Source organism: Zonotrichia albicollis, chromosome 12 (assembly GCF_047830755.1).
Source record: "Zonotrichia albicollis isolate bZonAlb1 chromosome 12, bZonAlb1.hap1, whole genome shotgun sequence".
Classification (NCBI taxonomy): domain Eukaryota; kingdom Metazoa; phylum Chordata; class Aves; order Passeriformes; family Passerellidae; genus Zonotrichia; species Zonotrichia albicollis.
This window is the reverse complement of record NC_133830.1, coordinates 11966075-11984897: the sequence shown is the minus strand read 5'-3', so window position 1 is coordinate 11984897 and position 18823 is coordinate 11966075. Positions and strand designations below refer to the sequence as shown.

The 18823-nt window shown below is 45.7% G+C and overlaps 1 protein-coding gene across 2 annotated transcripts in view; it reads left to right on the top strand.

Annotated features, from left to right (window-relative positions):
- Positions 1 to 15358, top strand: part of SLMAP (sarcolemma associated protein) — an 89877-nt gene extending 74519 nt beyond the window's left edge. The window contains exon 24 of one of the 2 annotated variants that reach the window (XM_074549819.1): positions 8930 to 15358. In XM_074549819.1, the coding sequence (XP_074405920.1) occupies positions 8930 to 9010 (81 nt within the window). In that variant the 3' untranslated portion in view covers positions 9011 to 15358. The remainder of the gene's footprint in view (positions 1 to 8929) is intronic. The other variant, XM_074549818.1, reaches the window with a different exon arrangement.
- Positions 15359 to 18823: the final 3465 nt, after the last annotated feature.

Here is an 18823-nt window from a genome sequence, read left to right as displayed (position 1 = left end):
CTTGATTAGCTGAGCCTTGGAGTTACAATACCAAGCAGCTTTTCACACGTGTGAGATGTTCCACTTGTAAAACAAGTGCTCTGAGCTTGCACTGAAGTTTGAGGTTTTAAAAAGGTTCCTCATAGTAGCAAAGTTAGAAAGTTGTTTTATCAGTTGCTAGTTCAATTTGGAAGATTTAGTATAAATCTTAGAATATGTGAACATTTCTTCAGATTTGTCCTGGTGTCTTGAGTGAGGCACCTTTTTTAAATTCTCAAAGAATTTACCTACGTGGGGACTACAATATCAGGCCTTTTATTTAAAAATACAAATATGTAAAAAATATAGTGTGATTTTCCTTGTAGCTGAATTAAATGCGTTCTTCCAGAGTCTTTGCCTCCTCCTTTTTGCAGAATGTCTGGATTTTTTTGGTGCTAAATGGAGAATTGTGAGCCTGCACAATCTATTGCAAGAGTTCTCATGAAACAGTGAGAATTAGTCTCAGATAACTGATAGCTGAAGCAAAGGTAATCAATCACCTGTGCGTGTATTTTTGGGGTATATCCCTAAGTTATTTTTCTAATCAAGTCTTCTGAAATATGTTACCTGTTCCAGATTTCTGTGTGCTTTATGTAAGATTTTGAATGTCTCCTGCCTTAATCCATAGGGTTCTGCCACTTGCAAGAATCATTTCTTTGGCTTGAATCTTTTCCATGACAAATCCACTGCCGAATTCATTCCACCAGCAGCATCTGAGTGCTCTAAAACACCAGGTCACCACTATGGCTTTTGGGAAGCCACTGTCCTTTGCACTGGCTCTGCAAGTGGGGCTGGCCAGGTTTCACCAGGGGCCTTTTCCCCCTCTGGCTGTTCATCCACCATTAGTGTTTCATTAGCAACTGCCTCAAAATTTTGAGTCCCCTATTTGAGTCTCCTATTAACAATAGCAATTGATCATAAAACAGAATTAGAAGCCATATTCTTTCCTTCTCTCTTGCATATACCTCTGGGTCTGTTTGAAGAGTGATTGCTTCCTGCAAACAGCTGCATTGAATTCCCCAGATCCAGCTGATTTGCTCATCCCAGTCCCTCTTTGCACGTGCTTGTGAACACAGAATAATTCCTCTTTCTTCTCCGGTGGGGAATTGGGCTGCAGTATAGGGGATTATTTTCTGGCCTTCCTGGGTTTTTACTTTGTAGAAACTTGTTGAAAGTGAGCAGAGGTTTGTCCAACCAGAGCCAAGTTCTTCTGCTTGGAAGAGAGGGGCTGCATGCATTCCTGCTTGCAAGCTGGGTGCTTCCAGTGTCTGACCAAAGGCTCCCAGCAGTAGAAGGGCAATCAGCAATTGAAACACAGGTTTTGCTGGGAAGGGACATTACAGCTCAAGTTCCCATTTGCAAAGGTAAGGGGAACTCATCATTAATCTGGATAACACAGTCATAAAACTTCAGTCTGATTTCAGCAGCAGCAGCAGAATTCAGCATTTGTTAGAAAAAAAGAATTCTTGCTTTGAGAAGTTCAGAAAAAGGATCAGTCACCTCTAGATAAGGTACGTGAGCAACTACTGTTCTCTCAAAAAAACCCCAAACCAATCCCCAACCCTGTGCTTTAGTTCATCTTGCTTTGCCTTCCAAAAATGGAACTCCAATACATCTCCCTTGGAGGATGTTGTTTTGCTGCAAATCTTGTCCTGATCTAGGGATTTGACATACCATGTTCATAACTTCCAATCTTACTGTATATGAATGAATTGTTAAATTTTTTTCTTCATCCCTCTAGTTTTTGTTGTCAGCTTTTTAAACAATTTTTAATTTTGCAAATGTGTAGATGCCAGAACAGAACATGTCCTTACAGTTATTACCCTGCTAACATCATATGAATAGACAATAAGCTTTATATCTTGCTCTGGTTTTCTTGCTTGATTGTCTACCAGAACTTTTTTTTGGGGGGATTCACTGACTTCTCGCTTCTAGATTTAACCTTGTCAATCAAATCACTGTACTCCTCACATCACCCCAGTATGAGGTGCACCCTGTGGTATCTGACTTTGCAATATTGTTTGGTAAAAACCACTGTAGGCAGCAGGCCCAAGCAGCAGCCTGTTCCCATCACTGTTGAGCACAGCATTGAAGGAGGTTTTTTCCCTTTAGGTTTTATAGGGATGGTTCCTGAAGCTTTATTCTGGACTATTGATCATACACTATTGAACAGTAGTGAGAGAAAAGCTGATCCCTCATGCACAATAGGGAAAATATTCATAGAATAGTTCCTTCACTCCTTCACTTAGTTTTCACAAACTGACAGCTGTTCTACGTTATTAGTTAACAGTGATAGTAGTGTAGTGATCACTTTTATTGGAATGTCATGATTTCCAGAAGTCTTGGTTTAATAACACTAATAAACTCATTTTTTAAAAAACTTGGAAAAGGGGAATTTTATTTTCTAAATGCTTTGACAGGTATGAATTATTTTATATTCTTGAATCTTTTGCTGACTGCTTCCTGTAGGTTGTTCTATGATTTGCTTACATCTTAGAATGAAGCAAAGCCAGTCCTTTTCCCAGGATCAGACATTTTACTGTCTTCCCTCAGCCCCATCGTGTTGTTTGCACATTTCTGACACTTCCCTCTCCAAGCATTTCAAATTCCAGGTTGTTCAGTGGCTCAGTGTGCTCAGTGAGCATCATTCCCAGAGCTGGCTGTGTCCCAGCCCCAAGCACTGAGGGATGTGGATGTGTGTCGGTGCTGTTCTGGGCTGTGCATGTGGTGGAGCAGGACATGGGCACTGGTGTTCTGTGGCCACGAGAGAGAGTGGGTGTCATTGAGGTTGTTGGGGAAATGGTTCTCAGCTGTGGGAGTGGAGATGTTGGCAGGGAGAGGTAATTCCTGTGTTGTGTCAGGTGAGACACTGAAAATGCCAATGTGCTGCCAAAGTGTGCCATCCCTTCCTCGTGTCTGAACAAATCCAAAGCCTGGGTTAAACTAAAAGCAATGTTTTATTACCTGATCATATTAGTCAGTAAACTGAGACAAAAGAGTGAAGTCATCAATTCATTCTGTTCTATTGGAATAAAATGTAACCAAAAGCTTACCTGTATTTGTTTCAGTACCCACTGTTGGGACATGGATTTATTTTTTTTAGAAACACCGCACACACACTATGGTAAAGTACTGCCTTCAGTATGGAATGAATTTGCTATTTTAGTCTTTTCATGCTAGATCATTTATGAAGTTTATATTCTATTTATATTTCTTGTAAGGAGTTCTTGCTCTGGAAAATAATTTTATTGAGTATGTCATCAGTTTTGATGTGACAAAACTACTTCTTGTCTTGAATACAGTGGCTCTTTCTTTAAAAATGTTCCAAATATGCAATATGTCTTTTGGGATGAATAAATGGTAAAAAATATGAGAATAAATTTACATCACAACAGAAAGCTGATTTGTATTGTACATAGTCTTTCATTCAGCCTAACTCCAAATTTCAGCATCCCCAACTTCTGAGCCTGCTACACTCTGCTTTACTGGGATAGAAGACAAGTTGCTAATTAATGAATTTATTAAAACTGATTTCAAAGTTGGAATCTATTTACCTGTTTACTTTGTGCAAATGGGATTTGCAGCCACATGACCTTCCCTCCTCTGTGTGACATGGTAAAGCTGGGCTCCAACAGGTCTGAACCCAGGGAGGGAAGGGCTGGAGCACGGGGTAGGAATGCAGCCTTGGTTTGTGCAAGAGTCAAGTGGGTTTAGTGGTGAGACATCCTCCGGGGAGCAGTCACTGATCATCCTTTAAGAAAGACCAACAATCCTACAGTATTTTATCTTTACTGTAAATCAAAGGGAATTCTGGAGTTCTGTTTCAGTGCTGACTCAAGAAAAGGACATTCAGTGAGTCACTCACATAATTTCAGCAAGTTTGAGGAAGGAAAGTCTCCTCCCTGTTTGGAGACTGTGTGGTTTGGATCCACCCCAGGGTGCAGTTTAAGTACACATGGTTTCACTCCAGGCAAGCAGTAAGTCCTGGGGTAAGACCCAGGTAACTTAACTCTTCTATTTTTCAGTTTAAAAAGTACAAGTCAGAATTGGCATTAAAACATTCTTCCAGATGCAGTAGATGGTTGGGGGGGAGGAAGGAAGCCTAAAAAGGTGATAAATATATCTGCTGCTCTTCATGGGACCTTCCTGGTAGCACCTGATGTGTTACAAGTTTGTCTTGAATTCCTGTCTCCCAACACCAGTGCAGAGCACTCTTCCTTAGACCCTGAATGAGTTTATTTCTGAATAATGCTACAGGTAAAAGGTGGTGATAGTTTGCTCATTTTTAAAAGTTCAATGTCAATATTCCAGGCTCACTGGGTGTGATATTCAAGGCGTTTAGTGTTTCTGTTGTAAGTGTAGCAGCCACAGCTGACTGGCAGTTTTTCTGTTGCAGAGCCTGACTGGAATCCAACTGTAGCTGCCATTGTAAGACACACTTATTATTCTTTTTTTTATTTTTTCCATTTTGTAATTATTGCAGTGAGACATAAGCAAAGACATAGCCTGCAGCAATTTCTCTGTAATTTTTTAATTGCACTTCCAGCCTTGGGTTGGCCAGGTGTTGGTGTGCCTGTGCTATATATTGTAGCAATAGTGCATCCTTACCCTGCAGACTTCCCTGAACTGTACTTCTTCTTTAGAAGAATTATGTCCCAGCCAATCATAAATAAATAAATATGAACATATTATAAATATTAACATTAAATATTAACGATCTCTTATTATTACTTTACATCATTGCCTTTGCAGCAAGTGAGGGTGTGCCTTAGCACATCCATGCCCTTGTTCAGGAGGATGTTTAGTAGACAAATACAAAAAAAATTCTGGTGTCTTATATATGGTGTGTCTCATTTGAAATCTACTGAGTGGTAAAAAATCGTTTACCCCACAGTGATGTTTCTTCCAGTAATTGAAAAACAAATACTGGAAGAATTCCATCTGAATGAGCCCTTCTGGGATGTTTCTTTGGTGAGAACTGAATTGCTTTGTCAGATGTGTAGGATGTTGCATCTGCTTGGAATGTGAGCCTGTGAGACATCCCTGCTACTGAATGACTGCCTTAGATGGGCAGGGAAATGTATCAGGGAAATCTTGGGTGTAAGTTTGTCAGGATGGAAGATGAGCCACGGTATTGGCAGAGAGAATTCTCAGCTGAGGCACCTCAGTTCTGCTCGTGTGCACGTGGACTCACTAACAGTGGTGTTCATCTGGTTCATTTAATGCAAATTGTTTCCAGTTCCCATGAAATACATTTCACTGGAGATTATTCAAACATGGTAAGTTTTCAATTGTAAAATAGAGAACAATAATTGTGTATTTAGTCATATTCTGCAGCTGTGTGCCTTAATGCTTTAATTTCTTGGACTTAATACCTCAGTGCAATCCTGCTAGCTCAGACACTCCTCAGAAAACCGCTGTGTTATTCTTTAAATTTTGAGGGCGTTTTGGAGTCCTTCGGTCCTTTTGGTTGTGAGAATCCTCTGAAAATATAAAGTTCTAGCTGTGTGATGTGAAGGTCGCTTTCTGCAGCCTCTGAAGTGCAAGTTTGGGAAGCAGTGGGTTTGTGCTGACGAGTGTGGCCATAGGTGTCCATGGCCCAGGTGTGAGCAGCCCTCTCCTCTTCAGGAGAAAAGAGGATGATGAGTCAGGGCACAGTCACATCCTGTTAGCACTGCCTGGGGACACCAGCACTTCACTCTTCCTGCTCCTCATAATGAAAGCTGAGAAGCCATAAAAAGAAGCTCACTGATGAGTGAGAAAGGCCAGTCCTTTACCATCTGTGGCTGCCCAGTCTTGCATGCAGGAATCTCCCCTGCTCAAAAGCAGCTCAGGCTCAGCTCTGTGTCCATGGAGGTCTCAGGGTCAGGAGGGCCCTTTCGTGGCTGTATCTGGTGCTGCAGAGCCAGGCACACACAGTGCCTTGCCTCCCTGCAGCTGCGAGCTGCTCTCCGCAGTCCCAGCCTGGGGTGGTTTGGTGCTGTGGCTGCTCCTTTCCAGTGCTGGCACTGCCTCGGGGTCTGCAGTGTCCAGAGTGGGACAGAGCTGAACCCAGCACGGGCTGTACCCCTCTGAGCAGGCTGTGCATGCCCACCAGTGAGAAGCAGTGTCTGTCTGTCTGTCTTCTGCATCTCAGTCTGCTCTGCTCTGCTCTGTGGGGTTGGCTTTCAGCTGGACTCCAGCATACATGGCAACAGATGGACTTAGCTTGGATATTGGGAATTAATTCTTCCTGTGAGGGTGGTGAGGGCCTGGCACAGGTTGTCCAGAGCAGCCGTGGATGTCCCATCCCTTGAAGTGTTCCAGGCCAGGTTGACTGGATGGGGCTTTGAGCAACCTGGTCTAATGGCAGGTGTCCCTGCCCATGGCAGGGGGTTGAAATAAAATGGTCTTTAAGGTCCCTTTTCAGTCCGAACTGTGCAGTGATTCTGGGGCAGCTCAGCTGGTCAGAGCAGGTTCTAGTTACACCAGGGTTGTGGGTTTGGTCCCTGTATGGCTCATTCAGGAGTTGGGCTCAATGATCCTTGTGGGTCCCTCCAACTCAGACTGTTCTGTGATCAGTTTGTGTTTCACAGTGCACATTCCACGACCCGCAAAGCTGTGCTTGCAGGGATTCCTGAATCCATGGTCATGGAGCAGAAACAAGCTGGTGTAGCAGAGCAAGGAACTCCACTTATCCATAAATTCTGTTTGAGTGGGATGAAGCTTTGTGCTTCTCAGTGCATTTTTAACAGGACAGAGATTTAGATAAAGGTGTTTTAAGCTTTTAAAATTCAGTGTGTGAGAAGGATGAAATTGGCGTTGCCATTTGTGATGTGTTCTGTGTGCACAGATCTCTGCTGAGGCATCTTAGTTTGAAAGAGGGCGTTTAAAAACCTTCCCCAATTATATTGGCTGCCTCCCAATAACTTTTAACCTGGCATTGAAGCTGGAGAGGATTTTTTCTTTTGTTTCTGTGCTGCATTGCTTAATGCATGCAAAACTAACTTGTTTAAGTAGGGCTCTTCTACTAACAGCTTGAGTTAAATCACCAATTCCAAATACATTTCAAAACATGTTTTGTGGTGGAAAATACTTCCCCTACAGCCTTTGTTGGGGTGTCCTTGCTGGTAGTTGCTGCTTCTGTTTTTCCTCAAATATGTCAGGGCGGTTTTGCTGAAATAAATTATTTGTCATCCTTAGAGCATGAAGGCCCTGGTGGCTGTGTTGTCCCTGAGCAGGTCACCCCAGCAGCCCTGAGCTGGGTGTTGGGTTGTTTGGTTTCCTGGACAATAAACCCATGGCCTGGCCTGTATCAGCATGAGGGGTGGCAGGAGGAAGGTCCAGGTGTCTTGAGAGGAAGGAAATGAGGGCAAACCAGCATGTTTTGGGCAATGTTCCCACACAATGCAAGAGAGAGGCGTGGGGTAGGGGGCACATCAGGAAGGGGAGGGTCAGTGGGTCAGGGAAGGGTGTTCCTGGCTTGACCACAGAGGGAAGAAGTACTTTTCCAGCCTTGAAAGAGCATCCCCATCCTCTGCTGGTGTCTGCCGCCTGCTCCCTGAGCCAGGGTGTGGTGGAGCCCCAGTGGCAGGGGGAGCTGCCCCGTGTGACCCTGGGGCAGTGAGAGGGAAGGTGCTGGTTAATGTTTAACACCCTGTGCAGCAGAGGGGCCTCACAGACAATGTCTGCCTTCCTGCCCTGTGCCTGAACCTCATGGGAAGCCTGCTCCATTCTTCTCCCCTTCCTGGCACTGACCCCTGGGGCTGCTGTGACCTGAGGCTTCCTGTCACCCTTGCAGGGCACCTTCCTCCATGAGAGCCAGGTCCATGGGCTTCCCTTGCCCCACATGCAGAAGATTTCTCCTGCCTGTTGCAACAGGGGGGTGACCTGGAGCTGTGTTTGCAGCATTAAGCAGGTGAACAATAAAAGAGCTGCCAGGGGATTTGAGCTGGTGTCCAGGAAGCCAAGTCTTTAGTCTGGGCAGTCAGAGCTGCAGCAAAGGCGGTGGGATGGCGTTTGGTGGAGATCACATTGCAGAATGCAGCTGGGTACGCTGCCAGGGGGGCACAGTGCCCCTGCAGGGTGGGCAGAGCCCCTGCTGGAAGCAGCTCTGCTGGCCCAAGTGCCAGGACTTGTGTAGGGCACAGTGGAGGGTGCACCCGAGCCTGGCTGCATCAGGAGAAGGTAAGAGCTGGGAATTCCTTTGTGCTGTAGCAAGAATGACAGTGGTGCCAGCAACCCCCTGGTCTGTCTTGCCTTGGCTAAACTGTCCTACGAGTGAGATGCCTTTGATGCATCTGTTGCCTCATCATTGCCTCATCCATGGAGCTTGGCTTGAGCCATCCCTATGGCTGAGAGACAAAGATCCTTTTACAACTTAAAAGAATCTTTGTTCTAGTTTTGTTTTGTCTAGTTCTCACTTGTGTATAACAATGTACATAATCTATATGGAAAAAATTATCTTCACTTAAATGTTGTTTTCTCTATACACATGCCAGTGGAAAATGCTTCATTGATACTTCCTACAGTCCTGCAGACCCAGACAATGCAGTTCTCAGTACTGTTTCAATCTAAATTACTGACAAATAAAATAGTTTGTTAATTTTACCAGAAGCAGATGTCAACTTTCTAGCCTTAAAGCAAAAAAACCCACAAACCAACAAAGCCCCCAAAACAAAAGGAAAAAACCCTTTAGACTCAGTGTGTGGCCTAAAGGCAACCATCCCTGTGCCTGTGCTGCTAATTGGGCCCTGCCTGTCACCCTCATTAGCCCTGGGGCTTTGGGGCTCTGCTGAGAAGGAACAGCCCCGTTACAGGGCATTGCAAGACTTGTTCATGATGTCTCTCTGTGGGAAGAAAAATTCAGTTCACACCCTGTAAGTCCAAACTATAAGGTAAAAATAATCCCTTTCTATTCTCTCCTAAACAGAACTGCTCCTGGAAAGCAGAAACAAACCCTAGTAATTGCTCTATGTCCCTGGAGTCCTTAACAGAGCATCTGCAGACATGACAGGAACACGACTGCTCCGGGATCCCTGCAGTTTCAGCCTTGGCAGAGATCAGTTCATGCCTTCCTGTTTCAGTGCTCTGTGTGTGCCCGCTGCTGCGGCACTGCAAAGAAGATGACTTTATTTTCCTGCTGCAAAGAGGTTGAAATCTTAACATCCTGAACATATGGAAGGAGAGTTTTCTCTGACTGTCAAAAATCTCATAAAATGTAAGCTGGGGGGAGAGGGGAGGCCACGTGCATGCTCAATGTTCAAGAAAAACCTATTTGTGCTCAGTGTAATGACAATATTTTTCAGTTGCAACTCTCCTGTGCAGAAGTTAAATCTCCCTACTGTGGACAGAGTGAGAGCAATGAGAGCTACATCACTTTTAACATGGCCAGTTTTCTAAGAACAAAAGAAATCTGTGTGAAGTATGTGATTTGGGTCATTTTTGCACCTTTTTTTTGGTCTGTGCTGCTATTTATGCCCTGGCCAGTTCTTCCACTCCCCAACCTTAAAAGTACTTGTGGTTGATAACTAAGAGGAAAGAGACTGGTTTCCTAGATCTGATCTGAGCACCATTGCCTTTATTTATGTAAACAGTGACATCATCTTCTATTGCAGAATGGGAACCCTGAATAGTGACAGGAGAGCAAATTTGGGAAGTGTCCTTATGAGACAAGTATGATTCATCTTCAAATGTGTACATTTAAGAAAGATGCTGTATCCTGAGTCGGATAAGTTCTGTGAATCTGACTTTACTCCAGCTCAAACTGTCATGTATTAGCAAAAATTAATCACTTTTTTTTCCTTCTAAACTATTTGAAAAGTGATGCTTGCAGCCTGCTGGGAGTGTTCAGAGCAGCAGACTCAGCTTTTTTGTCCCCTTTCAGCTTCTCCAGAAATCTGCTTTTGCACTCCTCCAAAAGCCTTTTGTGAGTGGTGCCTGACCCATCCAGTGAGGGTAAGGGCTGCCTTGTTCCTGGGATTCCGTGTCAGTCAGCCAGGGGATGGTGTTCAGGGCATGCTGAACTGCCAGTAAAGCACTTGGTTTCCTTCTGGGGGAGTTTGCTGGTGTCTGTTAGAAAATCCCACCACAGCCAGGGTCAGTCTCTTCTCCATCACACAGCGTGGGGAAATGTGCATCCTTTTTGGCCAGAGCTGGAAAAAGCAAAACCATAGAGCACAGTATGGCTGAGCTGCTGCCAGGGGTGAACATCTGCTCTACAGCTTGTCATTCAGCCCTTCAAGATGTTCTGTGAGCAGCCAAGAGCTCTGGCCTGGCTGGGTTCCTGCATCTGATTTGTACCTGAATGGGAAATCACTCTCTCCAAAGGGAAGGGCTGCAGATTGGCAGGCTCCACCTCTGTGCCAGCTGCATGTGTGCAGCAGTGCATGGACCTCCTCCTGGAGAGAGAAAACCCTGCTTTTCCTCACCTGGATTTTCTGTGCCATATTCACTGAGAAGAACTGTTCCTGTAGTGAATCACTGTGAGGGAAGTAGACAAAAGCTCCCCATTTCCTAGCACCTGCCCTGCTGCAGGGACATGTGTCTGTGCCTCTTCTTGCTGCTAGGAAATGACTACATCTGTGCTGGTCAGGCAGGGACAGGAGGCTGAAAGTTCTTTGGGTTGGCTTTGTCTGTTTGTTTGTTTGTTTAGAAATTAACAAGTGTTTAGCAAGCATTAGTGATTGTTTCCAGTGAGTTTGCTTCCAAACTTGGCCTGGTGTCATGGGAAAGGCTGGGGTTAAGTGCTGTTGGACATTGGGAGGTGCCATGGCCCAGTGTCCCCCAGCCTTGTCCCAAACCAGAGACCCTCTGTCCTCTCTGAATTGTGTCCTCCATGAATGAAGGCAAATGTTGCATTGTACCAGGGGCAGAACAGCATCCCCCAACCTTCCTTGTCTAGAAGCTGTTACCACTTTTCCTTGGCTTTAAGCCAGGGCTGGCTCAGCCAACCCTTGGGTCAGATTCCTGATTGCTCTGCTCTGTTCGGTGCCTTTTCCCGTTGTCCCCACCAGCCTGGGCTGGCCCTGCCAAAGGCTCTGGTGCTGCCCAGCTGCTCTGGGGAGGTCACCAGCTTGCTTTTCATGGCTTCTGCCAGGTTTCACTTCTCTAATGCCTGAGTTTCACACTTAAATTTGAGGAAGATCCCATCTGAAGATGTTGTGGCTTTCCAGCTCCCTGTGGGAGGGGTGACTCCCTGATGGCACTTTGTGCTTTGTTTTGAGCTTACCCAGTGTCTTCACCCTCATCTCAAAGCAGCAGCTTTATAAAACCAGCTGGCAGAGTGGGATGGTTTGGGGCATCTCACAAACATGCACCAGTTCCTCACTGGGGCCAAATTACAGCAGGGCCCCAAACAGATGCTCAGTGTGCCCAGGGCTCAGGGCTGCTGCCCTGGCTGACATGCAGGGCAAGCAGCTTTCACTCCTCCTGCTTCCAGGAAGCTGAGGAGATTTGGACCAGTTTGGGAGAAGCTGATGCTCATTTGGAGAAGATTTTGAGTGCCACCTTCATGTGATGATTCTCAGGAGTATCCTTGAGATACCATTTATCCAGAAGGTTTGCTGTGCCTGCTAACTTTAGGGATGTGTGTTTCTTGCCTGGTCTTACTATGATCCTGGTGAGCCATCTGGAAATTTCATCCTGTGATTACTCCAGGATCTGGAAGACCTTTTGTAACTACTAATCCCAGAAACAGATTTTTCCTTCATCCTGTCTGTCAACACAGCCTTTAACTTATTTTTATGGGCTTCAGCACATGTTTGAAGCATCACTGCCTTAGGATACAATTTATTTTTTCCAGAGTATCTCAGTGCTCCTTATATCTACTTATAGCACTTTCTGAGGAACAGCTGTTTTGTGGGTATTTATTAGGATCCTCTGTGTCCTTCAAAACTTGACACATCTCTGTTTGCACACCTAGAACAGGAATCAGTGTGACTTAGCATGCCATCAGCATGAGATCCTAGGAAATTATGCTTTTTGGTGCCTCGTATTTTGCTGCAAAAAAAAATTGAGTAATGTTCTCATTGGTAAGATGTGATAAATCTTTCATTAAAAAATATTGATGCAATTAAGGCAAGGGGGGTAAAGCAAAAAGACTAATTAAGATAACTGGTGCCATGCTAGATTCTTGGTATTTTGCCCCTTTTTTATGTGTCTTAACTGCTCTGTGGAGGGAGTGGGATATGGCAGGCAGGAATCCTGTGAGCAGGAAAAGCTGTTTAATGGAGTGCCATCAGTGCTGGGGGAGTTTGGGAAGGTCTGTGCTGTCAGCCTGCCTGGAGCCATGGCCCTGTCCCTGCTAGAGCATAAGGGCCCAGGCAGAGGTTCACAGAAGCTCCTGGAGGAGCCTGCAGGACACATTTCCCATGGCTGGACAGGGCAGAGTGAGGAGAACAGGAAGAGTCTGTGTGTGTGTGTGTGTGTGTGTGCACAGCCCAGCGAGGGGCTCACTGCAGGTTTGCTGTGGGCCTGCAGCACAGACTCCTTGTGTAAAGCCACCCTCTGCCAGTCAGCAGTGATGCAGGGGGAGCTGCCTCCTTTTCTCTCTTAAAAGGAAGAATTCTCAAAAAATGTTTTTACATTTCTTGGGAACAACAGAAAAGCTTGACCTAATTGCTGTTCTGTATGCCCATGGCTTCTGAAAGCAGGATATAAAACCACCAGTTACCAGTTCTGATTTTTGCCAGAACTTCAAAGTGTTTCCTTTTATGCAGTAATCTTAAAACTAGTCCAAGAAAACACTCACACCATTACTTAGATATTCCAGTTGTGCCACCAATATGGAAATTTAAATTATTATATTTCCCACAGGCAAAGCTTCCATCATTAGTTCAACTTGATGGTCTTCTGCTTGCTGGTAGGGAAGATACAGCTCCTTTCCATGGGCTGAGAAATGGCTGCAGCTCAAAGCTGAGCCAACAGGGATGATTGATGGACTAAAAAAATAGGACCTTAATATAGTAACCCAAGTCCTATTTAGACTTTAAATGTTTTTTAATATAGTCATATCCTTCTCTGGAAAAGAAGCTTCGCATGCATCATTTAATAAATGTTTTATTGTTTTACTGTTTGAGATTACAGTTCCCATCTTTATCCCTTGTGCATCATGCCCAAACTTCATCAGTAGAGATAAAAGCTTGTGATTAAAAGCAAAATTAGTCAAGTAGGACCCAGTCCTATCCCCTAGGTCTTAGTCACTTTTTGGAAGCTTTGTAAGCTGTGCCAGTGTGGCCCTGTGTGATCTGGCAATGTGTTTATTTTGTCAGCGAGGCCATGGCACAGGGTTCATTCATGTGTGCTCAACAAGCCATGGCTGCTCTGCTCCAGAGATTATAACCAAATAATATTAATGAATTATGAAATTGAAAGGGACATGGGGGTTTTTTTTTTTTTTGGTCAGGTTGTATTGGGACTTTCTTGCTAAGTGCAGTTTTGTGGGCAGAGTCTGAGGTATTTATTTTTTCTGCTGGAGTGACCTCCCTGCAGCACTTGAGCTTGCAGCCAAGCCAAGGCAGGTTTGTCCCTTGGCCACTGGGCCCAGGAGAGCCCCAGCAGATGCACCAGGTCCTGGTCAGGAGGAAGGCCTGGAATGCCAAACAGCCACCAGGGCCAGCAGATCCCATCATGCTCAAAGTGGTTTCAATGACTGCAGGATGTGTGGTCAGAAATGAAGAGGCTGTTCAAGAATCATTTAGATGGAGAGAAATCCTCCTGCTTAAGGAAATATCCTGCTGAGTTTCTCCTGGAAAATAATTTGATGTGTAAAGTTGTATCTGTTCCAGATTACGAGGGATGGGATTCAAGAGAGAAGTGTCTAATTCTCCAAACTTAGAAAGCATGTGGGCCTCAAACTCTTTTCCCAGTTGGAAAATTTGCTGTTAAGAAAAGGAAATAGATTTTTATAAGCAATATTTAATTCAAGCGTTTGGCGAATTCTCCTGCTGCAAAGCTTTTAGGTCAAATTCTGATTCATTGATGTGGATCTGGAATAAAAGGGATTAGGAGAGGAACTGGACTCTGAAGTTAGGAAAACTTTGGTTTCTTGTTCACTTTTTCCTACTCATAAAATGTATTTTTACCCTATGTTTCTATTTTAAGTGTTGTAGGGAAACTTACTCCTACATGTTTGCCTTTGCTCTTTTTCTGCCCATTGTCATCAGCTCTGCCATGGGTGTGTTCCATTTTTCTGTTGCAGAAAGGGATCCTGATCATTCTGGACATGACATTGTTGTACAAATGCTGGGAATTTCTACATTTTTTCCATTAGGTTAGAGAATGGAAAATGGGTGGTTTATTATTCTTATTACTCATTAAAAGTATGTGTTAAAACAGTGCCCTGTTTCACAATGTGATGTTCTGCAGTAGCTCAGGGCCTGAGGGAAGCCATGTCCAGCACCTTCCTTTTGTTTCCACATGTCTGTGTATTGACAGAAGTGTGTGCTGTGCTCAGGATTCCTACAGGGATCACTTGGGGATCCATCTGAAAGCTTTCCATCTGGCATTAAGGTCATTCTCCCTGTGTCTGTCCTTGCCATTTCTGTGTCATGTGTGTGACTCTCAGCTCCTGTTGTCCACAATCCCACTCTCTCTCAGCTTCCAAAACCTTCCCATTTCCCAGAGTGAGTACTCTCATTCCTAGGTCTGAGACCCTGACAGCCATCAGTCCAATGTCTTTTACAGTATCCTGTAACACCAGGTGTGAGAGCTTTTTGTTTCCTGTGTTCATAAAGCAGCTACAATGAGTCTGTTGGGGGAGCCAGGTCTGCATCCCACCCTGGCTCTGGTACTGTGGAGTTGTGATGGATGTACTGCTTTCAGAAATGCAGCAAACAGCATTGCCAAACCCAGTGGTTTATCTGGGGCCATCCATGTGCTCTGGGAAAAATAGCTCATCCTGAGAGAAAAGAATGTTGGGGGTTTCCCTCAGTTTCCACTAATTACTTTCAGAGTAATTATGTTGCTCAAAAGAAAGAGCTGCTGCTTGTCTTGTGAGGAAAAGGAGATAAGAACAAGGAGGTTAAATGTGACAGCTCTTTGGGATACCAGCCCTGCCAGTGCTCCAGAGAGAGGAGAGCACAGTGGTGATGAGCCAAATTCACCTTGGGGCAGGAATTAGTCAGGTGGGAGATCCCCACTAGATTGAGGGTGTCCTGGGAGGTCTCCTGAGAGTCTCCCGGGAGAAAAGAAGGGGCTTGGCAAAGCAGAGGACCATGTCATTTTTCTCTCAGTTTTCACCATGTAATTCATGCTTTGCTCTGTAAAGCACTGTGATATAGTTTGTATACATTATGTAAAATAAGTTGTATTCTATTATATTGAAGAAATACAAATATAAAATAAAGACAAAGGATGGAGTAAAGTAGCTGTGTGGTAACTGGACCCCCAGTCCCCAGTTGCACTGCTTGTCCCATTCCCCAAGTCTGTGGTTGCAAATCTCTGCCATCCCTGGAATTATTTAGGTGTTTTCCACATTATGATAAATGTTAAATACAGACTGTCCTGGGTGAAAAGGGAAGCACAGATCAAATTCTGTCCACATCACTCTCCAGGAGAGCCTGTCTCCACCATCCCCTGCTCTCCTGCTGCTTGTGGCATTGTGCAGCTCTTCTGTCTTAGGAGTTTTAAGAAACTATTTTTAACTGTGCTTCATTTCTTTGCAGTTGGGAAAGCTCTAATACATCTCCAGGCACAACTCGCATGTGGGTCCTTTAGAAGTAATGCTGTTGGTAATGGGACAGCATGTGGCAATTTGTGATCTAGAGAAAGCAAAACCCCAACTCTGCAGAGTCTGAGTGGGAGGGAGGCTGGGAGGGAGGTGAGGATGGCTCTCAGCACTTCAGATGGGCAACTTGCTATTGCAGAAGTTGGAATTTTGGCCCAAAAATGCCAAGGGGAATCTTTTATGGGAACAAAGGTGTGTGTTGTGAGCTGCCCGGCAGCAGGACGAGATCTGCTTCTGCATTTCACCCCGAGGGGCAGCAGCAGCATCCCGAGCCGCGGCAGCGCTGCAGGAACCAAGCGAGGGCCGCGAATCGCAGCGCTGCCGGGCCCGGGGGGAGCTCGGGCTCTCGGCTCTGCCAGGGAGGTCAGCACAGGGGGCTCCCGGCAAAATCCTTCTGCACGGTGGGAATTTCCCTCTTGAGCCACTGTTGCACTTTTTAACTGGAAGATTAATGGAAGGGGGCCGTGGAAAGGGCCGGAGTGCCGGAATTAGTTCATTAGTCTCTGAGCAAGCATGCGGTGAGTCACCGGCAGCGCTTCCTGCGCGCTGAGGCTGAGCCTGGAGCTGTCCCAGCCATCGGCCAGCGCTGGGAACTCGCGGCACCGCACGCTGCGACTGCGGGCTGCTAATGCTATAAAACAAAACTAATCTAGATTAATTACACTGCACATGTTATTCATCTATAATCCCGCTCCTTGGACTCCTTCCCTCCCAGCAGAGCTCCCCATTGTTTTCTGTTCCTCTCTTAAGGTGTCCTTGATTTCCTTTGGGTTTCTCCATTTTTTCTGGGGGCTGGGATGACAAAGCTGCCTGGTCTGCTCTGCCCGTTCACCTGGGGCTGCCCCATGTCTGTGTATGTGGAGGCATAAACAGCCAGTCAGAGCTTCATTTGGCTTTGCTGGGTCACCAGCAGTGCCCTGTGATGGCAGTGAGGTGCTGCAGCACAGCAGGGTGGGTGGCTGGAAGTGTTCCTGGTCACAGCATCACAGAATATCATAACTTGGAAAAGACTCAGTCCAGCTCCTGGCCCTGCCCAGGACAACCTCAGGACACCACAAATGATGATCCTGGTAGGGGATGCACACAGGATGTGTCTGTTTCCATGATGTTACAAAGGTTTGTTACTACCTCTGACAGAAATGGGTTGAAAATGAACTCCAGCCATTCAGGGGACCAGCCTGTAACTGCAACCAGTTCTTACTCTGAAGCAGAGCCTCGTTTCAAACCAGTTGTCTTCCTCACATGGAAGCAGTGGTGTTTATGTGCAAACCTGCGTGCAGTCCTGGCTGCAGCACTCTGGGTTGGACAGCCTCTCACTGCACAGCAAGGACCTGGAGGGAGAGCAGGGCCAAAATGGCACATTTTTATTTCCTAGGACACATCTCTCACCTGCACTGCTGACCCGTGGCCCGGGAAGAGAAGCCCCAACCACAGGTTCAGGCCTGGGGGGCTGAGGGCATCCAGGTGCCCCCTCCAGCTCATCCTCCACCACAGGGATCCTGGCACAGGTTTGTTTAGCAGCAGGTCTGGGGGGTGAGCATGGAGGGACCTGCAGCCTTCATGACTGAGCATCATCCACCTGCCTGTGCAGCCACAGGAGGCTGGTGCCTGTCCCACTGCTCTGCCTGGACACTGCCCAGCTCTGGGAAATCTATTGCTGCCATAGGTGCTGGAAATGAAAAGGTGTCAGCTGGACAGGGAAGCCTGTAGGATAAGGTCTGGTTACTGTCTGGAGCCTGTGGCACCATTCCCAGTGACATGGGTGGGAGAAGGACCAAGACTCTGATCCCCTGAGAAGACAAAGATCTAAGACTTACTAAATCTGGACAAAATAAGCTGCACTTTTGTTTTCCTGTGAATTGTTTCATGCAAGAAGAGATTTTGAAATGATCTTAATACCTCACAGAGGATTGTTGCACTTTCATGTGATGCCAGTGGGATCAGCGTGCCAGTGGATGCTCCAGTGGGTCCCAGGGTGCAGTGCCTGGAGGTCTCCAGCCCCCTCTGCAGCAGCAGTGGATTATGGGCATCATTCAGGTATTTTCCAAAATGTTCTGAATGATTATTTGCTGCAGTCACTTCCAGCAGGTGTTTTGAAATGTGGCGACCATTTGTTTTTTCTTCAGCCTTTGTTTTTCTTCTCTGTTTACCTGTTTGAACACTGTTACCACAGGGAAAAGGACTCAGAGGGTTCAACCACTGGCTGGATTTTTTTTCCTTTTATTCTTTGCCTTTTTTTTTTACTGCATTTTTAAATGGCATGTTTATAAGCGTGTACTTCATTTTCAAAACAAAGTGTTTTGAAACTGATTTTGCAAACAGCTGTTGCAAAGGACAGCCCAGGCTGGAGACCTTTCACATCTGTATCTCTGCCCGTGTCCCTGCAAAAGTGGTGTCAGCATAGAGAGTTCTGGTGTAGGTACAAGAGGGGCTCATGACCCCACAGGGCAGTAAAACTCTTTATTGAGTTTTGAACTCTTGGTCTGTCCCAGTGTCCCCTCAAGCTTTTCCAGCAGCTCAGACATCCCCAGCACCACTCTTCCTCAAGAAAATATGCAATTTCTTAAGTGGTTTAAATACAGTAACTTGGGGAACCTGCATGTTGGTGAAACAGACCCTGCTCACACCTGAATCCCTTCCTCCTGCACCTGCTCCCCATGATCACCAGCCTTGGGAAGCTGTGGCATTTACCAGCAAAACCAACCCATCTGTGGGTATGTTTCCAGTGGCACTTGGTGCATCTGCTTTAGATTGCTTTACATTACAGCAAGGGGCCAGCTATGTTTAAATGGACTCAGAGGTGAGAGCAAAGAAGTGAGGTTTAAAATTCAAAGCAATCCGACGTGCCCGGCCATGGCGTCATGGTGTGAGTAAGGCGCTGGCACGGAGCCATCTCCTGACTCCTGGGAGAGATGCTTTAAAAGCTCCTCACATGGGCAGTTCAAATGGTGTACACATGGGGAGAAAGAAAATAGTGTTTAATTGAAACTCTGTACATGTATATATGTTTTTAGGATAAACAAAACAGATTGGGCAAATATTTACTTCTGCCCCTACTGCTACAAAGCAAACTTTCCCACAGCTTTTGACAGAGATAAT